Below are 26,125 nucleotides of genomic sequence, written 5' to 3'. Positions count from 1 at the left end.
TAATTATATCATAGGAATGCAAAGGGTTTTCATAACATCAGGGCCCAATTTTCTGTAAGAAAATTTTCTCTTGGGAGAGCCTATTCCAGTCAGACAGAAGAAGCAGGGAAGACATTCTTGTTTAAAAAGAGGTTTACATCAATACATTATTTGTGTAAACTTTAATCTCCTTACAGTAGAAACATACCCAGTCAAAGCCATAAGTAGTGTAACAATTTTACAGCAAAGCTTACCAGTAAAAATGCAAAACAAGTTTGTATCAAATTCTTAAAAAACTGTGCACTTTCTCAAACTTAACTTTGTTCAGCACATCTTTTTGATTTATATATAAGGCATTAATTCTATAAGAATCATTTACTATATTCCAAAAATCGCATGACCTAGGTGTAACACTCTATAGCCTGATACCATTTTTGTTCCTTTCAATATTTACAGATTTAATCTAACTGCATAGACATGGAGCACAGAAGCACTAAGAACAAATACAAGCTTTGCCAATAATAGGTTCACATTGAAAAAGTTACAAAAAAAAAAAAAAAACAAAAAAGCAGCTCAATTTTGCATTGCAATAGCTTGGGTCTGCTGCAGCCATGACTGTAGTTTAAGAATAATTCCCCCTTTCATAGACTTCCCTCAAATTTGTTCATTGTATTTGGGGTGCTCACTTCCAGCAGTACTTCGATCTTTCAAAATGCAGAACTGAGGCTGCTCTGAATCTGCAGGTACAGGAAGTGGGACCCATTCCTACCAGCTACCCAAAATTTGTTTTTCTCCTCCTCCCCAGAACACAGTTCTTAAGTTTCTTTGAAATTTAAATCTTCCATAAATGGCATTTTTGAAGTCATTCTAGCTACTATGTACAGAAATGGCTCAGGCAATTAAGTTAGTCCACCTTGTCATTAGTCAACAGGAAGTATAATTACTGTAGCTGTAAAGGAGGTATCTAGTGTTCCAGAATAAGTGAGTTTAATTATGGTGAGAGCTTCCTCAATTCTATTTACATGACAACTTCAGGCTCAATGTTAAATAGCAAGTCATCATTTCCTCTTCGAACTTCAAGTAGTAGAGGTGATTCATTCATCACAGCCTCTTGCAGGTCACTGGAAGTCATCAAAGGACGCCCATTGACTTTCACAATAATATCTCCATCTTGGATCCCTCCTCTGCAAAGACAAGAAAATGGCAGTAAGGATGCATTCTATGCAGAGGAAAAGCACAAAGGCTATTCACCACCTCTTTTGCAGATGTGATGAATTTTAAATTGTTTTAGTCTGCACTGACGGGAAATTCCACCTTTCTGACTGTGAAAGAGTAACAGGTACAACTCACTAAATGCAAAATAAGGCTTGGGTTTTTTCACTGAGGATTTTCTTCATAAAAAGCAAAAACAGTGAGTCTAGATTGCTCTTTGTCTTCTACAAAACTACAGCAAATGGGAAACAAGAAACACTTTTATCCAGTGTTGACTCACTTCACTCCATCCATTTGAAAGGTCATGTTTTTATGTCGCCAATATGTATTTCAGGTGTTGGAAATGAAACCCTTCCCAAAATTTCAAGACAGGTAAAACACACCAGGTAAAGTATTGGGAAATTATTTCTCTCTTGCTATTCAAATGTAATCCAGAATAGCTGCTTTTACCACTTTTGTTTTTGATTTTCCTAAAATCATTTTCAGAAATATTTTATTTATTTTGCAACTGTTCCATAAAATAGCCTTTTCCTGTTAGATTAAGCGCTGTCTCAGATAAAAGCTCTGACAGTGCCTTATGTGAATCCTATCCTGTTTCCTGTTTAAACTTAATACAAATTTCTGTTTATTAATAGTCAACATACTTCACAAAACCCCTCGAATTTGTTCACTGTATTTGGGGTGTTCTTTATATTTGCACACTCTCAGTGTTTCATAATGTCATTAAAGGAGGTTGTAGTGAGGTGGGTGGCAGCCTCTTTTACCAAGTAACAAGTGACAGACAAGAAGAAATGGCCTTAAGTTGTACAAGGAACAATTTAGATAGGATAAAGGGAAAAATTCCTTCTTAGAAAGGGTTTTCAAACACTGGAAGAGGTTGCCCAGCAAAGAGGTGGTGTCACCATTTAAAAGATGGGTAGAAGTGGCACTTAGGGACAGGGTTCATCGGTGGCCTTGGCAGAGCTGAGTTAATGACTGGACTTGATGCCCTTAAGGGTCATTTCCAACCTAAATGATTCCATGATTTAAATAGTTCTGATATTGAAATGCTTCATTTTTATAGATGTGAACAGACCTTCAGCACAAACATTTTAAACCTAAAGGCACAATTTTTAATTGTCTACAAATGAAGCCTGGTCTGAGAAATTACTTGAATATAAAAAGAAATATTACCTACTAGTACTTCTTTGGAGATTTATTTGTGGTGAAGAAAATAACATGCTCTACCTACCTGTGAGAAGGGGAGTTTGGAACAACCTCGTGTACGTAAATTCCACTTCTGACATCAGGAAAATCAGCATTATTGTGTTTCAGTTCTTCCACCAAGCTAAAAGAAGAACAAAGTTATACAGAATTTGATTGCACTACAAAAGCAGAAGCATTCAAATATTTTTATTTATTTAAACTTTTTGTGACAAAAAAGTAAAAGAATTAACAATTAATTGTTTCCCTGTTGTTCTGTGATGAAAAAGCAGGGTTTGAACTCGGACTAAAACAAGTTACATAGGTTTTAAGAGAGGCAAAACTACTTCCCTGTGCAAAGCATGCTAAACTTAATGGTCTTGTACATCTCCTGCAAGAATCTGACTTTGGCTCTGTGTAGCAGTAGCTCAGAGGGCCCTGTACACAAGCACAAGGGCAGGAGCACTCTCTGTCCCAGGGGAAAAAGACATTTCTGCCCAAAGAATAAGCGCTGGTGACAGGACAGAATTTGCAAACTTTTTTAGTTTGGTTTTTTTTTTTTTTTTTGCAAATCATTCTTAACTTGTCTTTATCTAGAACAATAGAGCTTTTGATGACTTCAGCCAGCAGATAGAGCAGAATTGGAAACTTCAGTTTCCTCAGGTTTGTTTCAGGTATTGTTTGTGCATCACTTCCTAAAGAAAGAAGACAAGAACCCACTGCAAAATAGAGGCTCTACAAACATCTGCTCGTTTCAGAGGTGATGACCTCATTTCAGGTCTGTGTACAGTGTGGGTTAGAACCCATTTCTAGAAAGCAAACCAAGGATGAATTACTTGGCTATCTGCCATGAAGAACAGGGGTCCCACAGAAGGAAAACAAGCCAAAATGGCTGCACACATTCCCTTAATTTGATTTTGTACAGAGGAAACTAACAATTGAATAATTAAAGTAAACACACCAAGGAAGTGGTCTTCTTCTGAAAACAGGCCTGCAGGTATCTTACATGGCTTTATTAGATGCTACAAAAGCAGGAAAATCTCACATTGTGTTCACAATTATTCAGAGAAACATCCTGAGTTTCTCTCCATCAGTGATGTTAATGCCATTACACTGATTCATTCCAGCTGAGGATCTGACCCTTCAGGGAGGACTGCAAGAGTGTAACTCAATAAAAAAATGATGGCTTTACTACAACCCCAGCTGGAAATCGTCTTGTTTAATTTTGCAGTCTACTGCCACATTGGAAACATGCCTACTGCTGGGAAAGAGCATCAGCATAAGAGCCCTCATTTATTATCCAAGAATATATCTGGGTAACAGCAAGACACAAAGCAATGTAAGAGGGAAAAGGCAGTAAAGAGCCAGAGGACTGTGTCCATATTCTGGCTTTGTTAACATGGAGGCACAAAGCTTTAGTTTGGCACTTTAGCCTCTCTTTCTAGCTAATGGTTAGGCACCAATTCTCACATCAGATGACCTCCACTGGCACTGATAAAAGCACCACCAAACCCTCCATCAGCTGATCTGTCATTGGCACTCAGAGTCACGTGAAAGCAGCATTCTCTTTAAATGTTACCTAAAACCTGGTGTAACTCCAGATGTCCTTGTCAAGAACCAAAATCTCTGTTCAGGCTCTTCCTTATTTCCCTCAGCTATCAGGAGGACATCCTCCACTATCAGTATTTAGAGCATTTCCAGGTCTCAGAACATAGATTTCACCAATATCATTAAAATGCCTGCAGATTTCCTAGAAGCCAATGCCATTTCTGGATCTCTGGAGATTGGTAGTGAAAGCTACAAGTTCTGAACCACTACTGACCATATCTTGTGTGCATGATGATACAATTACCTTCCCAAGATACTTACGCTGGTGTTATTGTCAGCATTCTGATGCCAATGAAACGTTTCTTCCCATCTGAAAGGAACACAGAGGATGTTTATGAAATTTAGGCAAACACTGACAAAAATAACTGCTCTGATGACCCAAAACACCTGAAAATTAAAACAGAATGTATCACATTTTAATAAACTGAACAAAATCATACAGATCTACACTGAGGCTATTTTTTAAATTTTGATTAGCCTTGGTGTACAGAATAGCAATCCCTCTCCCTGCAACTAAGGGTAAGAGAGAAAGCTCATTTACACTCCATAAGAGTTTTTCCTTCAGGAAATTCCTGTCATCTAGTATCACATGAATTCAATAAATGGAAAATTTCATAATCAGCTACTATTTAATCTGAGACTGGTCAAGACAATTTAATCATATGATGTTCTCATTAAAATGTAGAAATGGGATCTAAATAAATTTTCATTTCCACCTTTCAGAGAAAGGGCAATCAAAAGACTCACAGATTGTCATGCAAGTGGTTTGTTATTTCTACCCCAAAGAATAAAAAGCAAGTTTAAAAACAAACCCAAAATCTGTAGACCTTTGCCAAAATGATCACAAAAGTACTCAGTGCTGGAGCACCTTCTGCTATGAAGATGGGCTGAGGGAGCTGGGGTTGTTCAGCCTGGAATAGAAAAGACTCCAGGGACACCTTAATGAAATCTTTCAGTATTTTAAAGGGGGCTTATAAGACAGGACAAAGGGTAATGATTTTAAACTAAAAGAGGACAGTAGGTATCAGAAAGAATTTCTTATTATGAGAGTGGTAAAACATTGGAACCTGCTGCCCAGAGAAGTGGTAGATGCCCCAACTCTCAGCACTCAAGTTCAGGCTGGATGGTGCTGTGACCAACCTGATGTAGTGAAAGGTGTCTCTGGTCAGTGCAGGGGGGTTGGACTAGATAACCTTTAAAGGTCCCTTCCAATAGAAACTATTCTGTAATTCTATGATTCGCCAGGACTCTCTTGAATTTTAAATGGTGAGAAGTCACTCCTTTAGGAAGAACACCACATTTCTGCAGTTGGCTTTTAGTAAGTCATGACATTGCACAGCTGTCTTATGAAAAAATGCAGTTTGATGACTTCCTGAAGTGAGTGCTGCAGTACTCAGTTACATCCGGCATGAAACAATATTTCCCCTTACTTGTTCCAGCACAACTACTTTGCAAGATCTCTGAGCTTCTCCAGGTTCTCATATGAGGGAAAAGGAGATGTACACAGTCTTCTCTAGCTCTTATTCTTTCCAAGAAAAATGCTCCTGAGTAAAGAATTTAGTTCTGAATCTTATGCATGTCCAATATTCCCATTGGGGTCACTGAAAATGGTGACTACTAAACATTGGATTTACTACACTGAACAATCTTGCATCCAAAACTGTCACCCCTGCTTTGCCCTGAAATGTTTGGCTCTCCCCTATTTTAAAGTAAAACTAATAAGGCCAAAATCAGCTATAGTAAGAGTGTCAAGAAGTTCAATTGCTCAAATCTGAAGTCTGAAGAGCATGAGCATAAACATGAACTAGCTCATAGTGCTCCTCCAGTCTGCATAGCAGAAATGTAGTTTTTCACTTTTTAAAAATATTCAGACATGATAATTCTCCCCCCTGAACATAATCCCCTTGTCCATGCAATGTGGACAGTTTAATAATTAAATTCCCTTCATAAGACACATTAGTGACAGACTCTCAGGTGACAGTTTTCTGTTTGCATTAAACAATTGCTGCTGGCCATCACCTGTGTGAGGCAGAAATTTGCAGAAGCACAAAGATACTCTGGAGCCTGAGTTAGGAATGTTCACCTGAGTGAAAAATCAAAATGAAAGAAGGGACAAAAGAAATTGACTGGAGAGAAACAAAACAGCAAGAATGAAATACCACAGGAGAAATGACACTGGTGATAAAGGGAATTATTTCCCCAGTGGCTAATGATAAATGTCAACATCAAGCTTTAGGAAAAAAAATAGATCTTGTAACTACAGACTCATTCCTAACCAAAATTCTAATTCTACCTTCAACTTCAGGCAGGTTGGGGTTATTATTTCACTCCTGTTCATGCACTGAAATTCAAAAAGGCCTTCTGCCCTCTCTCTGCAGTAAGTTTGCCACACTGCAAATAGCAATTCATGCTACAAAATAGTAGGCTATTGTATAAAGTAAAACTAAAAACTATGAGCCATGAGTTACTTTAGCAGCAGAGTAAAGACTCCTCTCTTTCCCCTGTCCAGACATTTTGTTTGTCAGAATAGAAGTAAAAATAAATAAATGCTTTGTTTCATAAAAGTCCATTCCACTCGATTTAACCCAAGTCAAACACCTACCACAAAAACCAAAGTTTCCATCAACAATGATTAAAGGGAATATAATTGCCCATCTTATTTGAAGTTTCAGCAGAGACTGAACAGGCACAGACAACCAGCTGTAGCATTTTATCAGTCCCAGAGCATAGGCATGGTGATGTTGGGGCTAAGTCACATCAGCAGAACAGTATGCACACCTGGAACTACCACTGTCATATTACAACTGCTCTGTAAATAAAAAGTCTCAAAACCTGTCATTCTGGCAATCTGTGCAATCATAAGGCAAAAGAAAAAATAATTAGAAGAACTGGAATAAAGTGATGTCATAAATCTAAGGAGTACATCACAAGGGTGCAGTCCCAGCAGTAGCTAAAAAAAGGTTCATGTGTTAGAACAATCAGGTTTAGCAAATGTGAAACCATGGTGGCTTAAAGCTGGAGCACAGCACAGAAGAGAGAGACTCAAATCTCATTTCACTTTTGTAAACAACAGGCCAGATTAAACACTGATTCCCATAGGTAAAAAGTCAATCAAACCAACCTCAACCATGAGTTTAAACTTAAATCTGTTTAGTGTTAATAGAAAGTCACAAGTAGCTGACCCCAAGTATCCAGAAGCAGTTCACTATTTACAGAGACCTCTGTTGCACAGCACTTGCCTTACTGTTAAACTTTATGTATTGATGCTTGCAACAATAGAGATACAAACCAGACAGATAAACACCAGTTGAAGGCAGAAATGTTTATGACCTATAAACTGTAGCAAAAAGAACTGATAAATCCAAATTAAGGAATCATGTACTCAAACTCTTATTGGCTTGAGTAACTCTGGTACAAAACTATACCCACAGGAGCTGATTTCAGTGGGCCAGGACACCACCAGGATCTCCAAGTGAAGAAATGGATCCTGCACTTCTTATTCAAGTGTAAGGCAAAACTCCTACTTCTTTGCTAATTACTTTTGCACCTAAGCTTGCAGATTACAGGAGAAGCCCTGAAAGCATTTAAGAAAGATATTCCACTGCCAAACAGAAAATGTGAAAACAGCTCAAGCCTATAATGCTGGACTGTGTGCAGTGTCCCTTTCATATAAACTGCATAGCTGAATTTAATCAGTGGCCTGAATCTATACTCAGCAAACCTAACCAACCCTCATGATTAGTGGTAATTATTATGAGTAATAATTTTTCAAATACAAAGGTAAGAATACTGTTTCAACACAACTAATACAATGTTCTGGGGATGTAAAATGAGGATTTGTGTAAATGAGTTGTTGGGTGTGGCCAATGCAGAACTCCCCCATTTCCCCTTGCCCATCTGAAACAAGGTTTATTCCTGTATCTACATACAAGAAAGCCACCTCAAGAGAAGCCAAGTTGACTTTTTAGGATATATTTTTTCTTTAATGTTTTGTTAAATTGCTAACTTACTGTCTTCCATTTTAAAGGATCTATGTCTAAACACTTAAGTATGTAGTTAACTTCCAGAAGTAAACATAGAAAACACAGCTGGTTAAAACTGAGGTACAGATGGAGACACTTAACTTCATGCAGCAGTTCAAGCCCTTCTAACTATAAAAGGAAGTTAACTGGTAACCCCAAAATTAGCAAAGGCTTTGACCATTCAACAGACAAACATCTCTATGAGGACTGTGGCAAATCTTTGGTCAAAAATACATTAGGTGCTATTATATATTACCCATGCATTAGGTAATATAGACTGTATAAATAACAATAATCAGTGCCAATTCTTCATCCAAATGATATCCTCTCCTTTTTTACCCCTCTCCACTCCTGTTCTTTAAGAGATCAGATATTTGCAGTTATATATAATGGATGAGATTTAAAAAATATATGCCTTCTACAGAAAACAGTTATCTGATCAACTGAGACTCAAAAGACCAAGGTCAAGCTTATTAAACAATTGAGTATCTACTATGCCAGAATAAATCTGGAAAGAGTGGTATCCTCAGGGAGTGTTATCATCTTCAGACAATATGATATTAAGAGCAAAATGGTAATACCCTTAAACGTCTTTCTATGACCTAATTGTACCATAAGGGAGGATCCCACTGAAACTACTGAAACATAACTGGAAGAAAAGAAAACATGACAAAAACATCCCTAAAATTCTTCTCACATAAATTCATTTTGCCAAGAAATAATGACTATACAATAAACCTTAAAACTATTACTAAAGGCCTAAAAAATGCAAACTATGTCTCAAATATACAGTGAAAATATCTCCTAGAAGCTTTCTCTATGCATTAAGGGCTCTAACTGATTGTTCTGCCATTGCAAAATTACAAGAAGTATTTCAGAGAAGCAAAAGCAAAAAAAAAAAATTGAAAAAGAAAATATAATAAATATTAAAATTGTCTGTGCCCAGGATATTTGAAGCAGTGACAGTCACAATGACACTAAGAGAAAGTGTGAATCCTTTTGATTAGGGGATAATGTGACATGATAAGAAAAAGATCTATATGTTACCATCACTGTATAAACTTGAATCTTTTACAATGTTGTTTTTTTTTTAAGGTTCCATGGGCAAAGCTGTCTCTGGGCCCTTAGCTGGGCTCATCATTCTGTGCAGGCAAAGATGCCTGAAGGAGCAAGGTGGCTGATTTCAGTCATGACATCTCTAACTTTCACTGATTTTCCAGCCCCAGCTACCAGGAGATGGTGGGCTTTGCACAAGGCTTGAGTTCATTCCTCTAGGCCAGGCCTGCAGGGTGAGCCATTGCTCCTCCCTGGCTTGGGAGCAGCAGTTTGGTTCTGAAGAGTAGCATCACTAATGAGACTCCTGCTTGTTTCAGAAACCAACCCTCAGTTAGTAACTAGGGCAAATAAATAAGTTTTTTGACTTGTTGACTGAAACAAAATTGTCAGCTATTTCAAAATGTATTTCTCAGCATAAAATTAACAACTTTTTTGCATCCAACTCCTTTCCCTCCCCCCAAATCAACAGTGAAAACAATATAATTTGTGGAATTCAGCCAAACACAGATGAGAGGACCCATCAGGATTGTGAGCCTCTCATATATACAAGCAGATGCATCACTTTAAAACAGCTGACTAAGGGAAGTTTCTGAAATAGCACTATCTGAGAGGACAGTGGTGTAGGGAAACAACCCTGGCATCAGGAACTGGATGAACTCAGGAGAAGACAAGATTAATAACAAAAAGATTCAAGACAAGAAGCAGCAGCAGCCAACACTCATGATAAAAGATGAGTAGTAGGGTGTGGACAGATAAATTGGCAAGCAAAAGACTAAGAAAGGTTTGGCCTGGATGCAGCATTGCTAGATTAGCTTTGGCTGTGCAGCCTGCAGTATGACATCTAGAACAGGGTGACAGATACGGTGCAGGCATGTAAAAAAAAGTCTAAAGCACTGCAGTTGTCATTGCCAATAAACTTAGATTTATATGCTCTCTGGGGCAGAGGCCTTTCTTTCTTTCTGCCTCTCTCCCATCTTCCTATGTATTTCTTCTTGAATTAGTAACAGCCCTTCTTCCACCAGGGTCTGAGGATCTACCACAATATCTTATTATATAGCCCTGACATGCATGACCATGATAAAATATAGGTTGGGTTCTATGGAAAATGCACACACCTGTGGACAGGTGCTTAAAAAAGTTGTTTACATTATTTTCTACAGTACACCTTAATCTTCTTTTTGCTTGGACAAGAAAGGAAAAGAGGAGAATAAGACTCCTTAAACAAGTGATCATCTGTTCTCAAGATCATTTGAGACAGTGATGATTCATCTGTGTCCTCACTATTCTCAGAGGCCCTATTTCCCATCTTTATACAGATACTGTCTGCTCTTTGGGGGTGTGAGTAATAAAAAGCCTCTCCTACTTCTGTGAGATTGTTTTCTATTTCCAAGTCTGTGATGCTCTATACTGTAAAATGATGCTGCTCCTTTCAGTAATAGGATCCCAGACCCATGTCTTTTGGCACTTCTCCTGGATCAGGATAGTAACTGGAAGATGTCACTGTTTCTTGCAGACCTTACCTTTACTTTGTTTGTCGTGTGACTCTGTGAGAAACTGAGTGATACGGTCTGAAGGAATAGCAAAAGAAATTCCAGCTGTGACCTTCAAGGTGTTAATCCCAATCACTTCACCATCCTGTTGACAGAGAACACCCAATTAAAGTTGTTCATAAGTACAGGATTCAGCTCCCTGCCGAGCATTTCATGTTAAAAGCTGGTGTAAGAAATTTTAGAGTGTTGTAATCACTCAAGAAATAAACATTACTTATAAGGGAGGATCTGGGCTTTGATTCATAATCCATTTCACATTTAACTGTGATGGCCAGAGAGATTGCAGTACAGTGTGTTCATCCAAGGTCCATCCCACCTCTCCCAGCAAGAGATTCCCTCTGCCAAGCGGGCAGTGGAGTCACTACTACCACTACAGCCACAGGTCACTGACCTGTAAAACCAGTGCTGATTTAAAGGAATCTACTTTGAAATACTTGTGTGGGTCAACCAGGTCCCATCTTTGTTGTGCATGCCAGGTTTCACAGTGTGAATGAGCATAACTGCTCCTACCAGATCCCTTATTCCTCACTGCTATGTAAAATTTTCTGTGCTCAATGGGGAAATGTTTTCATGTGAACTGACACCTAATTTGTATATTCTGCATTAGCTTCATGTTATCTGCCTATTATTAGCTTAATGAATCTTTCCAAAAGAACATTCTCCCACTAACTTCAAACTAGCTCTTGAAACAAAACAACCAACAAAAAAAACCAAGTCACATGGACTTACCAGGTTAACTAGAGGTCCTCCAGAGTTGCCATACTGTAAAAAAATTACATAAGGGAATATTAATACTTCACTGTAGGAAATGCAATTCTCATTTCCAACAGTACTTTGTTTATATTTAAATGAGAGGAGGTAATTTCTTAGGCAGCACTGACAGACACAATATCAATCACAGAAGATTACAAGTAGGTCTTGTCCTACCCCTTCACTGCTCTCAAAATTTTTTTCTTTTCAGAAATAGGCTCTAAGTTAGGAGCCACTCCAGATAGATAGACCCTAAGTGTAAGACTTATTAAATAGTTAAAACTAGTATTATGATTCTTCTAAAGACTGTCAGAAAAAGGTTTTGAAATAATTAATTGCTATTTAAAGTTATATTTCAGTGAGATGCTTATACAGTTTTTGTTTTATTCATCAGTTGGTTTGTAACACTGTCAGTCTCTCATTCTCCACTGGAGCAGAATACAGTGTTTTATGTATTTAATCACAGCATATTGCTATGAGGTAGCTACTACATAAGGATTGATTTAATAACCACATATCCCTCCCTAAGGAGGGCATATAGCAGCTCTGAGCAGCCCAAAATTACCTAATACCTAATGGCCTTTAAAGGAAACATGCAACAGGACCACAGGAAATGAGAGTTGGGAAAGCTGCTTGTCCATCTTCATGTTGGCTCAACAAGTTTGTTTTTGAGTGAGGCCAGAGTTTTCGAGTACGTTTGCAAAACAGCCAAGAGCAGCAACTTTCCACTCAAAAGAAACAAAAGCTAAGTGATGTATGACAGAAAAGTGAGACACAAACTGTTTACACTTAGATAGGATTGGACAAACCTTATAGATTCTTAGGAGAATAAAACAGACATTAAAGCTTATAAAACAGCTTCAAAGTTCAAATTTAAACAAATAGATTAGTTCCTGATATTGTATCTCTCCAGTGACCAGAGGCTGCACACTTGATTTTTATGTCTGACTGACACAACAAAACCAAGATAATAATTTTTCAGCCTTCCTCAGCACATCATCTTTCATTCAATTGTCTTCTGCTTGAAGGATGTGAAAAACCTTCAGCATATGCAACACAGCTGCATTTAGGACCTTACTGCCCTGTTTTCTCCTGCCCTATGTTACTGCTGTCCCAGCATTTCTCAAAAGGCAGCTGCAGGCACATTCCTGCAGGAAAGTCTTGGCTAAGCCACAGGAATGCTCTGAACAGACCAGCTCTCAAGCTCCTCCCATTCTCAGGAGAAAATAAGTGCATTAGCTAAGCAGAAAGCATCCTTATGCCAGGGACCTTCTTCATATTTTGTGGTCTCAGATGGCAAAGCAATTCAAACTTATTGTCATTTTCCTCATCTCATCTGCTATCACTCTTCCTTTGGTCTAGAATTATCTGACACACTCTACTATCCTTGTCTAAACCTCCTCAATAGCTTTGGAGGACAGCAAATGTCTTAAGTATATACACAAGGAAGGAGTCTGAGCTTGAAAAATGTGTATAGGCAAGAAGTCAAGAATCCCATATTCTAATTCTGTCCCTGCCACCAATTCAGTGTGTGCTTCCAAGCAACCCATCTTGCCTAAGTTTTGCTCTTCTACTTGCACAGCTGAAGAGAGTAATTACAATTAAATGTATGGAGAGGTTCAGCTCCTGGGATCATACAGAAGCTTTTTGAAAAAGCTCACTTTTATGTCATATCTTAGTACAAAAGATAATTACCTTCATTTTTTTCCTCCCCCACAATCTCTCTCGACAAGTCTGTGACAATAACCATTTGGGAAGCACTTTGTGTTTGTAAAACACTCAGTCTTATTACTTGTTATGTCAAATTTGACATTGAGGTCCAACAAATAAATCCTGAAAATATTTTCTTTTCAATGTATAACAGATTTAAGCTATAAAGTTTTAGGCCATTTTCCACCTCAGATATGTGAGCAGTGCTCTTTTTAAAAACAGTACAAGCTAATCACACACCCAAGGACTTCACTTAAGCTCTCTGGATCCCTCCAAGCTGCTCTGAAGGAACATTATTTCAATCTATTTCTACAGAACATGCAATGCTAGGACCCTGAGCTCCAAATTGTACCTCAGACTTTGTTATTTTACATCTTGATTCTTGTTCTGAGTATGTAATGTGCAAAAGGGAAAAAACCCCCAGAACTCTCCTTATGTTCTTACCTGGGTTTCCTGTCATTACACTGAAGTACATACTCTAAATTTCAATAAGCCATCTGGTTCCAATGGATGGAGATGAAAAACTTTGGCTCTATTCTACAGCTTCCTTGACCAGAGCAGCACAGCAAGCAGAGAGAGAAATGTTTTGATTTACTGCTGGTTGACACAACCATGTGTTACTGCATGAGATTTACAGAATTAAAAGGGTCTGACTTATGCAGCATCCTCAAAGACAACCTCAAAGGGAGAACTTTTATTTATCATAACCTTCATAACACATCTGAACACAACTTACAGACACTGCAAAGACTTTTATAAAAGAAGAGTTTCACTGAATTTAAACAAAGCTGCTTTTATTTAGTGAATTCATCTTTCAGAGCAGGCACTTCCATTCTGCATAGGTGGGGAAGGACTGTGAAGTGAAGCTCATCACACACCTCATACTTACATTAATAATAGCATCTGTCTGAATGTAATCCATGTCCGAGTCCCGCAGGCCCAGTTCTTTGCCGTCCCGCTGAGCAGTGCTGACAATTCCTGTTGTCACAGTGTTCTGTAAGGCAAACGGACTTCCAATTGCCACCACAAATTCTCCTGGCCTCAGATCAGCAGAGTGTCCCAGTAACAATACTGGTAGTTTTTTCTTAAGTAAACACAGAGAGAAAGAAATAAGCATTAGTTCATACTTGAAAAAAACCTGATTGCAAAGATCAATAATGAGCAACAAGTTAGGAACATACAACTTTCCATTACATTAAGGAAAGAGCCACCCACTATCATACAACCAAAACTTATGCCAGGAGGGTCACTGCTTTAAACTGTCTTCAAAAACAAACAGCTATCAGTAGTTCCTTGCAATTTCACCTGGAAAAAGAGGGCATCAACAATTTCCCTGTTTTCCAGCAGATTGTTCCCTCCTCCTAAAAAACAGCATACAAACCAACTGCAGACCAGCCTGCCATTCTCTCTGCATTATGCCCCACCTTGTATCCATGCATACTGCACAAAGCTTAGAAAGGTTAGCCTGGGTCTTTAGGTAAAGATAGCAGAATTTAATATTAAATATTAACATATTAAATGAGCTGCAATTTTTTTCTTCTTCTTCATTTTTAACAGTTTCTAGGACAGAAGACAAAGTAATTTAATTCCAAGATATGAAAAATTTCCAGGTCTGTATTTCAGTACACTGTTTTCTGCAGATATTTCTAAGGAATCCTTAAACATATATTCTAGTCAATCACTTTGTACTAAGTGAAACTGAAAGAGTTCCCAAATGAAGTCATTCTTCTGTTTATGCCACTCACCTTAGGGTGAATCTTTATTGTTGCAATGTCAGATTTCTTGTCAATGTCTTTGATGGTTGCTTCATAGGTATCTCCATTCTGGAGCTGTACCTTCAGTTGTTGTCTCCCTGATATTGCATTTGTGCTTGACACCACGTGGGCATTGGTCACAATTAGACCAGAATCAGACATAATAAACCCAGATCCACTGGAAAGGGGGACATTTCGACCAAAGAGAGGGTGCCTGTATAAAAAGCAAGCAATTCTGTGTCATAAGGGAAACCAACTTAAGATTATATTGGACATCATTTACCACCTTTCACCCTGAGAAATAACAAAGCATTTGATGACAAATTTTACAGTCCTAAGAAAAAGTAAATTTTAAAAAAATTACAAAGAAATGATCCCTTCCTGAAAATTGTGACTGGTTTTAGTCAGTCAGGGAGGTAGGAACTGAGGTTTACAGACAACCATCAAGGTGCTTTTCTTTGGTTTCTAATTCTGTCTTTATAGACTTCTTTCACAGAGTCTAGGTGACAAAAAAGGAAAGAGAAGGAACCCATCTGATCCCACTAGTTATTGATTCTGTACTGGAAGAGAACAATGACAGGAAATAAAAGGGCTGAAAAATGAACTGATCCTCTAATGGGAAAAGGGGAAGAAGGAAACTTGCAGCTGGACAGAGGCATAAAGGAAGAGGTAAGGTCTAAGAGGAATCACAAAGCCCAAGTGCAGACTGGGTGGAAAAAGCATGTCTGGAAACCAAAATGACTAAGAATGTGAAAGAAAAAAATGAAAAACACTAGCAATGGGTAAAACTTAGTGGAAAACAACATGTGCTGCAATAAAGACAAGTAAAAGATTTTACAAACTGTTCAAAGTATTATGAATTTTCTCTGTGAACAACTGCTGTAGTGACCTTAGATTTGTTAGGAGAACAGAAAGTGCCTGCAGAGCAGAAGACAAGAAAGAATTTGTGGGTCTTTCTTCCAAGACATGGTCCTGGTTAGGATATCATTTGAAAGTTCTGGGCTATTTAGCAGTAGAGAAAAACCAGTATTAAAATTAGCACCCAGTGGGCTGCTGGGCAAACATTTACTTATAGGGAAAGAACAAACAGTCTTAACTACATGTGCAAAGATCTCAAGCATCTTCAGCTGTAACATTCTCTCAAAGGACCAATCACCATGTGCATAAAGCTGTCTCCTGATATACCTGATTATCTTGATTTTGCATCTTAAAAAAGCCTACAAAAATTCTCCAAGAAATTCTTAGGTCTGTGGAAAATGAGAGGACTCCAGGAAGAAAGGTATTAACATAATGGAGTACATGCAATATTTGCAGTCATTTGTTCTGACAGCAGGTTGTTCTGACCACTCCTATTTCAACCTGCCTCCCAGGTTGTTTTGAGCATTCAGTGTTGAACTTGCCACCTCATTTCCAGCCTCAGCACCCTGAATATTGGTATTGTTCTGGTCAGCAGCTTTAGTACCTTTCTTTCCTATCAGAAGTCATTTCTATGTTTAGATAGGTTACATCTGCTTAACATTGTACCTCTTAATGCTCTTCCTGCCAAAATAAAATCACCTCTCCTTGAAAGTAGAAAAAGCAACAACAAGCCATTTTTTTCCAGCTTATCGTCTGGATAGATATATTTGGATTTAAACTGAGATAAGAAATACAATCCAACAAGCAATACATTTTAGTGAAGGCTGAAGAGACCTCCAAAGATGAGATAGACTCATTTTAGGGTAGACAGTATATATTGTATAGTACTGTAAGCCCATTAGAATAGATCTGCTGAACAGAAACAAAACACACAAATGTGTGATTCTCTCAAGAAATGAGTCTGCTGTAATGTTTTAGAGTATTTAGACTATTAGTGAACTTCACGAGTTCAAAGGGAAAGTTACAATGCTGGAAAAATTTTTGTAGACATTTGTTAAACAATGTAACTAAAAGAAAGAATTGAAAACCTTACCTGAGGAAAAGTTCAATGTGTACAACTGCAGGTGCAATCTTTTCAACCACATCTGCTATGAAGTTGAATTTGTATCTTGGGCTGCTGAACTGTAGGTGACCTATACTAGCAGAAAGAATTGGATGTGTTAATAGGACAATACCCTTTTTAAGCAAGTAGGCAACATGAACCTCCCTTGAACTGGTCTGTTGCTCCTACTATAACAGCTTCCAAACAGTATTTGAAAAGGAATCAAAGTCATTAAGATTGTTCAAAACTTAACTAGCATTTTTCTGGATCCTGAGAAAATTAAACATCAGCATCACTTAGCTGTGAGGGTTTATTTTGGAGTCTACAAGCCCTGTCTCGAGCATTTTTCTCAGGACAACCACTAATTGTTATCCAAAACACATAGGGTCAGAAGATAGGTTGGGCTGGAAAGAACCTGAGGAGGTCTCTAGTTCTACACCCTGCTCAAAGCTGCATCTGCTACTAAGGGAAACCAAGCTGGGACATACAAAACTCCAAGGACAGACACTCCAGAAACTGCCTGGGAAACTTTTCCCACTATTTCACTGTCCCCCATGATGTAAAAGTTATTTTTTTTCATCAAGTCTGAACTTGTTGAGACTCATGTTCCAACTCATGCCCATTATCTCTCACCCCCCCATTACGCACCTCTGTGCAGAGCCTCGCATACAGGGAGGCTGCTCTCAGCTCCTCCTGAAGCTCTCTCTTCTCGAGGCTGAACAAGCCCAGGACCCTCCATTTCTCCTCACAGGAGATAAGTCCAGTTCCCCCCAGCCATTCTCATGATCTTCTCCTGAACTCACTGCAGTTTGTCAATGCCTTCCTTGTACTGAGGGATCCAAAACTGGATGCAGTATTCTAGATGTGGTCTAACAAGTGCTGAGTAACACAGCTGAAGAATTTGGGAGCCATAGTTAGAACTTAAGTTCTAATTTTTTTAAGTAGACACATTAGAAACCTGCTTTAAATTACAACCTTTGCACCTAAAAATTTTTCCAAAATCACATTTAAGCTGTCACATGAAGCTGGGCCTAACAATAGATTACTAAAAGGTCTGAAAAAGTCAGTATGGTACTACATTGAACAACACTATACACAGCATTTATTAAGAGTAAATATAATTATGTGAAATGAAGACTTTAAAAGGGGGGGGGAAAGCCCACAGAATCCTGGCTTCTAATGCCACAACATCCTGGACTCTAGCATCACAACATCCCAAGGTAATAACACTGCTTGTACTAAATGTCATATTCTCTGCAGTCCCTAATACACAGAGACATATCACCACACATGTAAAGCATATGATAGGGGTCGTATCACCACACTCAAATAGCAATCTTTCATGTTCACAGCCTGCTGCTTTAAAATTAACTATGGGACCTACCAAAGGGAGCAAATAAGTTGAAGAAACCAGAACATTAGGAATTTCTTCATAGAAATCTGAGTTGTTCATCCTGTTATTGGACACAGGATTTACTTCTGAATGAAAAGAAAACCTGCTTACATTTAGCAAGCTAGATTGATGTGATACCGAATAAACAAAAGGAACAACTTGGCAGGACTAGATGCAGTCTATTATTTCTATGTACATTCTCATGCACTCTGAAAAATCCCTCCAGCCATTTGAATATGATTGTTTTAGTGCTTAGTTTAAAAGAGACAGCGCAAACAGGAATCACAGAGGACAGTCAAATATAAGCACAATATACTGTTATTTATTTTGCTTACTAGGCCACTGAAGATTTATCTTACCTTCAGTTCCCAAGCAGCTTGCCTGATTATGCAGTGTATCCTTTGAAGTCTGCTAACATGACTTTGAACACTTGCCTATACAGCAAGTGTTCACTGACAGGATATAACATTGCCATCACTTATCTAATAGACATGATCGTGCATCAGTGAAAGGCAGCTGAGAAACTAGCCCAGAACTGGGGGAAAACAGTGATGAATGCAGCCTTTCAGTTGATGTAGATCAGTTTAGCTCTATGTGAGTCAGGGCAACTAAATCCCTTTGCATCTTCTGAGTGATCAACTGTTCTGCCCAGGCCAAATGGTTACAGCACTGTACATGGCCAAAAGGAAGATGCCTGCCAAAAACCTCAGGTTTGGACCACTCCTGACTAGCCACCAGGCAAACATCATGGGTGGCAGTGGCTTTCCAGGTAGGATTTGGGGGAGGCAGAGAGAAAACATCTGAAAGAGTGGATGAAACATGAAAAAAGAAAATGCAGCAATACAGAGAAGAGGCTAAAACTGAAACAATGCTTGTCTTCTTGTCATACCACAGCAAAAACATTTCTCTGAGCAGAAGCCTGAAACCTCCCTGCTGGGGTCAGAAGACAAGAATGCTCAAACCTGAAAGAAAATCCAAATCTGCACCAATATTAAAGGGAAATCTGAAACAAAGGAGGATCAAGCATAACACTCAGGCTTTGTACGAAAGATGTGGCTGAAGATCTACTGGGATGATCAGAGATGAGCTGTTCTTACTCTTGTCTGAGGGGGACCAAACACTGGTGAAAACTGACTTACAAAGTTGAGAGGCCTTCAGAGAATCTGATCTTTCGTGAATCATTTTCTGCAAGCTGGCAGTAATGAAAACCTTTAAACACATTATATGATGTGCCAGGAACTCAGACTATGGACATGGAAGACATAACTTCACATTTACTCTCACACATACAGCACTACTCAAGGGAACTGAAGTGTTGGTTATTATTAACAGCATTTTAGTGCATAATTATTAAACTGATGGTTTCCATCAGAAGTTCTCAATATACTTCAAAAGGCAGGAATTGAAGCCCGGGAAACTGAAGAAGGAAGCAACATCCAACACTGAGTATATTGCATAAGGTCACCCTGAATACCAGTGTTATAACTGTAGAGGTAGACTCTATCCTTTAACTTTCATTAGTTGGCAGACACTAGCTGCTGCTACTGTCCTTACTAAAAGGAGAAAACTAAATATGTATCTCCCCCCACCATACTCCTGCTGCCTTGTGGAGCCCCACACAGCCCTCAGATCTCTGCTGTCCTGAGCATGTAACAGCTCTGAGCTCACAGCTTTGTGGATTTTGACCCATTGACCTTCTGAGATTTGCCACATAGTTTTTCAAAGGTCTCTCAATAATGTGCATTATTTTCCATGTTAGTACTGAATGTTCAAAATAATCTCACACTAATGAAATCTAGTTTGTCTTGGCAAAAAGACATAATTTAATCCAATTAGCAATCTGTTGTATAACCAAGACTTCAAACATGCTGCAACCAGGTATTTGAAACAAAACCAAATTTATGCTGTATGAGTCCTTAACTATCTATGCATTTCTTAGTCAAAATGCTAGATTTCCCCAATCTGCTCCATAGCCAAGAATCAACCAGATTTTCAGCAGACATGAACTTCAATCCTATCATTTCAACTAAGTGATTAGATCTTCAGGTCTCCAGCTCCTCTCACACAACACCCAAAATCCAGATTTCAATGTAAGTGCATAAACTGGAGCTACAAATTTTCAGCCTATTTTCTAAAATGTGATCTTATGTTTCCAATTTTATGGGCTCCACCTACACTGAATTTGAATGGCTAAAGCTAAGTGCCTGTCATGTAGGAGCAGCCTTATTATCAGTTTAAGACTTTTCCTGGATAGTGATGTTATCTACAGGATATGGGTTCATTTAATAGTGGTTTATTTACTCTCTTACAGAGGCAATAGACCCACTCCAATATCATTAACACTGATGTAAATCTGGAACAACACCAACAAATCTGTAGAGTGAACTTAGTATGAAGAGAACTGGAAAAAAAAATCAGCAGAAATAATCATTATAATCCCACTGAAGACAACAAAACCAGACCAGTTTACATTTTCAAAAGACTGAACATTTCTGAATATCTGCCAGCTTAGTCCCTGTAGAATTAAATCAAATCACATTCACTGCTTTCTTAAAGACAATACATTGTATTAAAATCCACAATTTTATATTCATTAAGAATTTGTGAGCCTGGGAAACTCATTCTTTTAAGGCTGTTTCCCCATCCCCCTTTTAAAACCAGCTTCAGAAAAGATCTGTGCATTCAGCAAAATTATTATGTCTAAGGGAGGACTGCAACCTGGCAGATCTGATCACCAGGGATAAACACTGTCCCTACTGTGCTTTCATGGAAAGAAATGAAAGACAAATAAAAGATTATAATGTCTCTGCTTAAAAAACAGAAACATCTGCTGAAAACATAGGTTCATGGGCAGCTTTTCTGATGAATTCAGCATTAAGATCAAGTTGCATAGCTGTGCACTGACCATAAAGCCTTGGTGAGTTTAATGCCACATTATGGTTCAGGCAACTTGTTTATACAATGGATATCTAACGTGCACAGATGAAAACAATTTGGTGAACCAACACCAAAGTGGCTTTCTTGTGCAATGCAGCAATCACAAGGGCCAGACAGAGACAGACTGGCACAAGCCTTCTAGCACAGGCACCTCACTGACTTAACAGTGTTTGTCTGCTGGTTATTCCTCCCTTCCAAGTGACCCTCATGAGGGGATGCAATGAGAATATCCCTTTCCTGTTACCTATCCTTTACAAAGCAGTGAAGTGCTGTACTCTGAATCAAATACCAAATACTGTACAATATCCACCCTCACCTGCAGTAACTCAAACCAGCTCAGGCATAAGGAAAACAAGCAGTAGCAGAATGTGACCAGAGTTTGGGTTTCCAGTAATACCCTGCAGTACATTTCTCTAAATACAGCTGCAGGCAGCTTTAAGGCTTTGATGACAATAACACCAGCAGGAGACTTCAGTATCTCTTACTGGGCCAAGTTGTCAGAAATGCGAGTGACCACACACTCAGTTGTTCCTTTGTATCTTCAAGGTTACGTACAGGCACAGTCCAAGCACCCAGTGGAGAACTGTGTGCAGTGACTCTGCTTAGGCATTAACTGTGCTTCAAACATTCTCTTCGAAAAATGAAATTTTAGGCTCATATCTTGCAAACATTTGACTGACAGGTGAGGCTTTACATCATGACCCCTTTCTGAGAGTGACTTCAGGTTAACAGTGCAGAGGACAGCAAATGGTTAGTGTCAAATCCATCCTCAAACATTTTCTAATCAAGCTTTTAATTTTCCTTGTTCCATTGACAAAAGAGCACCTGTAGTTAAAAAAAAAATATTTTTTTTTGCTTTAAGTTCTCTTCACAGAAACTATTTGCAAAATAACATTGCAGGGAATTTAACTCTACTAAGTTGTATTGAGAGATCAAAACCAGTCCTTTGTTCAAGGAACAAGCAGATTGACTGTAGATTGCAGATGACCAAGTGAATCCTTTGAGTGAGATGTTTGACATCTTATTAGATAAATATGTGGCGTTGTTAAAACTTACACTTGCTGCCCTGAGAAGCAGGGCTCTGTAACAGCAGGTCTTTCATTACAGAGGCTGTCCTCCACAAGTATTTATGCCATTGCTTACATATTGGCTTTTAATAGCTTGTCTTTATCACAGTAGGTGACAGAAGGCAGGAATAGCTTCAGAATATATTCCTATACATAGATGTATTTAGTGTTGAAAAAGTTTTAAAAAACACAGTATTTGTAGCAGGGAGTGTAACTTTGCTCAGGAGTTCTGCAGACTGTTCCTATTAGTATCTCTGAGAAGCCCCTGGGCACACACACATTGTAGAACGTGAGTTACAGAGTTCCTGGACCTCCATGCAGTACACATCCTATTTAGTACACTGTGTAGAGAACTTGCAATTTGGCATGGTGCTCTTCAAGCTAATCCAGGACTTCAACAAGGAAAGAGCAATTTTAAATTCTGTTAATTTTTCAATTATCACTCAGTAACCCATGCCACCTCTTTCCTCCCTTCCTTCCTGCATCCTTTCCTACCCATTTGTCATGCATCCCTGTTCACCAGACTGCTGTCACTAGGAAACCACAGCTAAGTTTCTCAGCCCGTCTTGGTTTATCACAGCCAGACTCCAAGTCAGCATCAACATAAGCAACTGGAAAAGGACAGGAGTAGACATTTCAGGAGCCACTCCTCAGAGGCCATGCATATTCTAAATAGGGCCCAAGTCATACTATGTGAAGCTTCTGTTATTTGAGGCTGTTTTAATATATGTATGGTTAAGTAAAACTACATTTACTTCATAACTAGCTTATCCCTTCAAAATTTGAGTCATCTGAGGCCAGGCAAGAACATGGAAAAGAGAAATTTGACAGCAATTTTACACTGTCAACTTTCTTCCAAGCCTCTCATTACAGCCATTGCATGTTATTGTTTAAAAAAACAAAAACAAACCAAAAAATACTGTAATTGAGTTCTATTCCTGGCTTAACTACCAACTCGGTCTGACCTTGGGCAAGATACTTGGTTTCTTTGAGTGTCAGTTTGTGCAGCTGTAGAACTGAATAAAAAAATTTAAATCTTAACAGAGAACCAGATGCTTCATCTAAGCTGAGGTTTTCTGAGACAAAAACTAAAGCCAAAATAAAGTGAACACTAAAATAGTTGCTTGGAAAAAAATAAAGTTCTCTGCCTCACAGCTCCAAATTCCTAGGCCTTTTAACATTAGATTCAGGAGGATTCCTTAAAGAAAATGTCATATATACCAAATGCCAAGCACTCAGCGAGCTCTCAGATGCAGGCTAGCCCACTCATTTTGGTTAAACATTCTGATTATTTCACATGGATCAGTTCCAACAACGTTTTAGGAGTACTAAAGCTAATAGATGATGATGTGAAAAGGAACAGGCAAAAAAACAATTTATAATGACAAAATACTGGTGAGGTTGATCACTGCAACTTCAGGCTGGCATCTGGAGTAATTCTTGGCTCTGACAAGACACTTGGAAAGGAGCTCCAGGAATATACCTCCCTGAACTGGTTTAGCCTTTCACAAGAGCAGGATACACATGAAAGATCTCCTATTCACAGAAAGGCTACAACAGTAGCCCTTCTCCTTCTGAACCCTCCCAATTATTTTGGCCAGTTTGCTATGAATAAACAGGATAGTTAGTGGCTCACCTGACATAATGAAAACACTAATGCACGTTTTAAAACTCCATTAAGCATAGCACTTCTCTTTCCAGGAACTCTATGGGGAAGGTAGCAGACGCAAACCCTTAAAATAATGTATCAGTAACTATGTGGAAAGATATTGCCAGCATTAACACTACCATAAAGAGACACATTTTAATATTAAAAGGAAATTATTAGCTTAAGAGATTACTAAACTTTCCAAAGTTAAATCATCAAGCCTGAAGTTGTCGTAGCATATCAAAGGAGCTGAGCAAAGGCCTCAATACTTTGCAACAACCAGAAGACCATTTGACAGCATGAGTGCCAATATTTTACACTATAAAGGAGATTCTGAGGCTTTTTTCCCTACTTAAGGCTCTACAAGACTACAAAACCCTTTGGCAAAGAAAGCAATCCAGTCAAAAGATTATGTTCTAGATAGTTTATCTAATACTCAGTGCTTTTTCTGCCCTGATGGGCTTTTAGAGGCGTTTCCTGATTTGCCTGTCAGGTGAATCTGCCTAACACCCCAAACCCGCCCAGGGACGGTCCCGCAGCACAGGTGTTCCCGGGTCCCGCTCTGTTTGTGCGGGCTGTGCTGCTGCGGCTCTGCTGTGCGACCTGCACGGGTGATGCCACCCAACACCGCGGCCGTCACTGGCCATATGGCGAGCGAAGGTGGCACTGGCAGGACGGGTGCAGGCTTGTACCGCTGTCCTGCCTCCAGAAAAGGCCACGGCTGAAAACGTGGCCCCTGCCCTGCCCTGGCAGCCGAGCGACTTCCACCCACCTCGCTGCCAGCTGGCAAGTGCGTCCGTCTCTTGTCCCAGGAGCCCTGCGGCAGCAGCCTGCACCTCACCGAGGCATCCACAGCCATGCTACCGGGGGGAAACCTTCCCAAAGCCCAGCCCAAGCCCACACTGAGCATCGAGGAGAAGGAATTTTGCTGTTTAGAAAGGACCTGAGCATCCATTCCGCACACCACAGGTGTCATTAGCAGCTGGGTTAGGTGCCATGCCCTTGGAGGGTTTCAGAGTCCCTACAGCCACCCAGTCTTCCCAGGCCACTGAAAATCATGACTTCCTTTACCCTGGAAGCCAGCTCTCCTAGCCCGCGCCCCGCGGCAGGTCCCACCATGCTCCTACCCGATTCACAGGCTCCTTTCTGGACCTGGGCGACGGCGGGCAGCCCGTGCTGCAGCGCCTTGCGGCTCACCGCCTTCAGCTGGCAGATGTTGTCGTAGGTCCGGCCGTCGCTGCCGCACACCTGGGCGCTGAGCTTGCACTGGCAGACGCCCTTGGCGAAGCGTTTGCCCATGGGGTAGCGGCAGTCGAGGCTGTCCCCGCAGGGCGGGTCCTCCTTGCGGCCGCAGGAGTCCCCCTCGCCCGCGGCGCAGATAAGGCAGCAGCCGCAGCGGTCGGGGACGTACCCGCTGGGGCAGCTGGGGCTGGGGCACTTGGAGACATCGCAGCGGGCCGGGCACTTGGCGCGGGCGAGCGGGAGCTCCGCGGCGTGCGGGCCGGCGCTGAGGGACAGCAGGAGCAGCGGGCTCAGCAGCGACACCCGCATCCTCGGCGGGGACAGCGGCGGCGGAGCACGGCGTGCGAGCCCGCCCGGCCCCGGGGCAGGAGGCGGGAAGGTGCGATCGCGGCGAGGGAAGGGGAAGGCGGGCTTTGTGCACAGACGGGCAGGACAGCGGCTTCTGCCCCGGGCAGCGCTTCTGCGGGCGGAGCGGGACGGCGGAGCGGGATGGCGCAGCAGGCGGAGGGCGGCAGGCCGGGGTACAGGCCCGCGGAGTCACGGCCGGCTCGGTCCCTGCAGGACGCGGGGGCTCAGCTGGCGGGGCTGAGGCGCCGAGCCATGGCAGGGAGCGCCGAGGGCAGGCAGCCGCAGGACTCAGCGGGAAGGTGCCGACGGTTTTATGTGGGACGGTGCCGCCTCCAGCAGCACCGGCAGCCCCGGACGGGAAGGGCGGGCAGACTCCACCCCGGGCGGGACGGACGGACGGACGGACAGACAGACACCGAGCGGGGAGGGTCCGCTCCTCTCATCTGGGCGCTGCAGGGCAGAGCCGCCTGGCTGCTGGTAAATCACCGCCCCGAGCGGGGAGAGCCCCGGCGTGAGGCGGGCTGCGGCCATCCGCTGGACACCAGGGGCTGTGGGTGCCCGACGTGGCACAAACAAATGCGAATGTGTTACATGTGAGCGGTTGTGACCTCTGTGAATGCAGGGGCAGAAAGCCGGCAGCCGCTTTGCTTGCTCTCATGCTCGTCTTTAATGTCAGCGTTAATAAGGGCATTTGTCGCCACAGCCGC

General features: G+C 40.6%; 1 protein-coding gene across 1 annotated transcript; it reads right to left on the bottom strand.

Annotated features, from left to right (window-relative positions):
• Positions 1-146: 146 nt before the first annotated feature.
• Positions 147-25,694, bottom strand: HTRA3 (HtrA serine peptidase 3). Its single transcript, XM_069014532.1, has 9 exons — positions 24,956-25,694; positions 16,775-16,874; positions 14,815-15,037; positions 13,959-14,153; positions 11,339-11,371; positions 10,580-10,694; positions 4,243-4,291; positions 2,423-2,518; positions 147-1,163 (listed from the first exon to the last, which is right to left on the bottom strand). Exons 1-9 carry the CDS (start codon positions 25,377-25,379, stop codon positions 998-1,000), a joined length of 1,401 nt encoding a protein of 466 aa, XP_068870633.1. The 5' UTR covers positions 25,380-25,694; the 3' UTR covers positions 147-997.
• Between the last annotated feature and the right edge of the window lie 431 nt (positions 25,695-26,125).

Source organism: Aphelocoma coerulescens, chromosome 4, assembly GCF_041296385.1.
Source record: "Aphelocoma coerulescens isolate FSJ_1873_10779 chromosome 4, UR_Acoe_1.0, whole genome shotgun sequence".
Classification (NCBI taxonomy): Eukaryota; Metazoa; Chordata; class Aves; order Passeriformes; family Corvidae; genus Aphelocoma; species Aphelocoma coerulescens.
The sequence above is the reverse complement of the archived record's forward strand: the minus strand, read 5'-3'. Positions and strand labels throughout refer to the sequence as shown.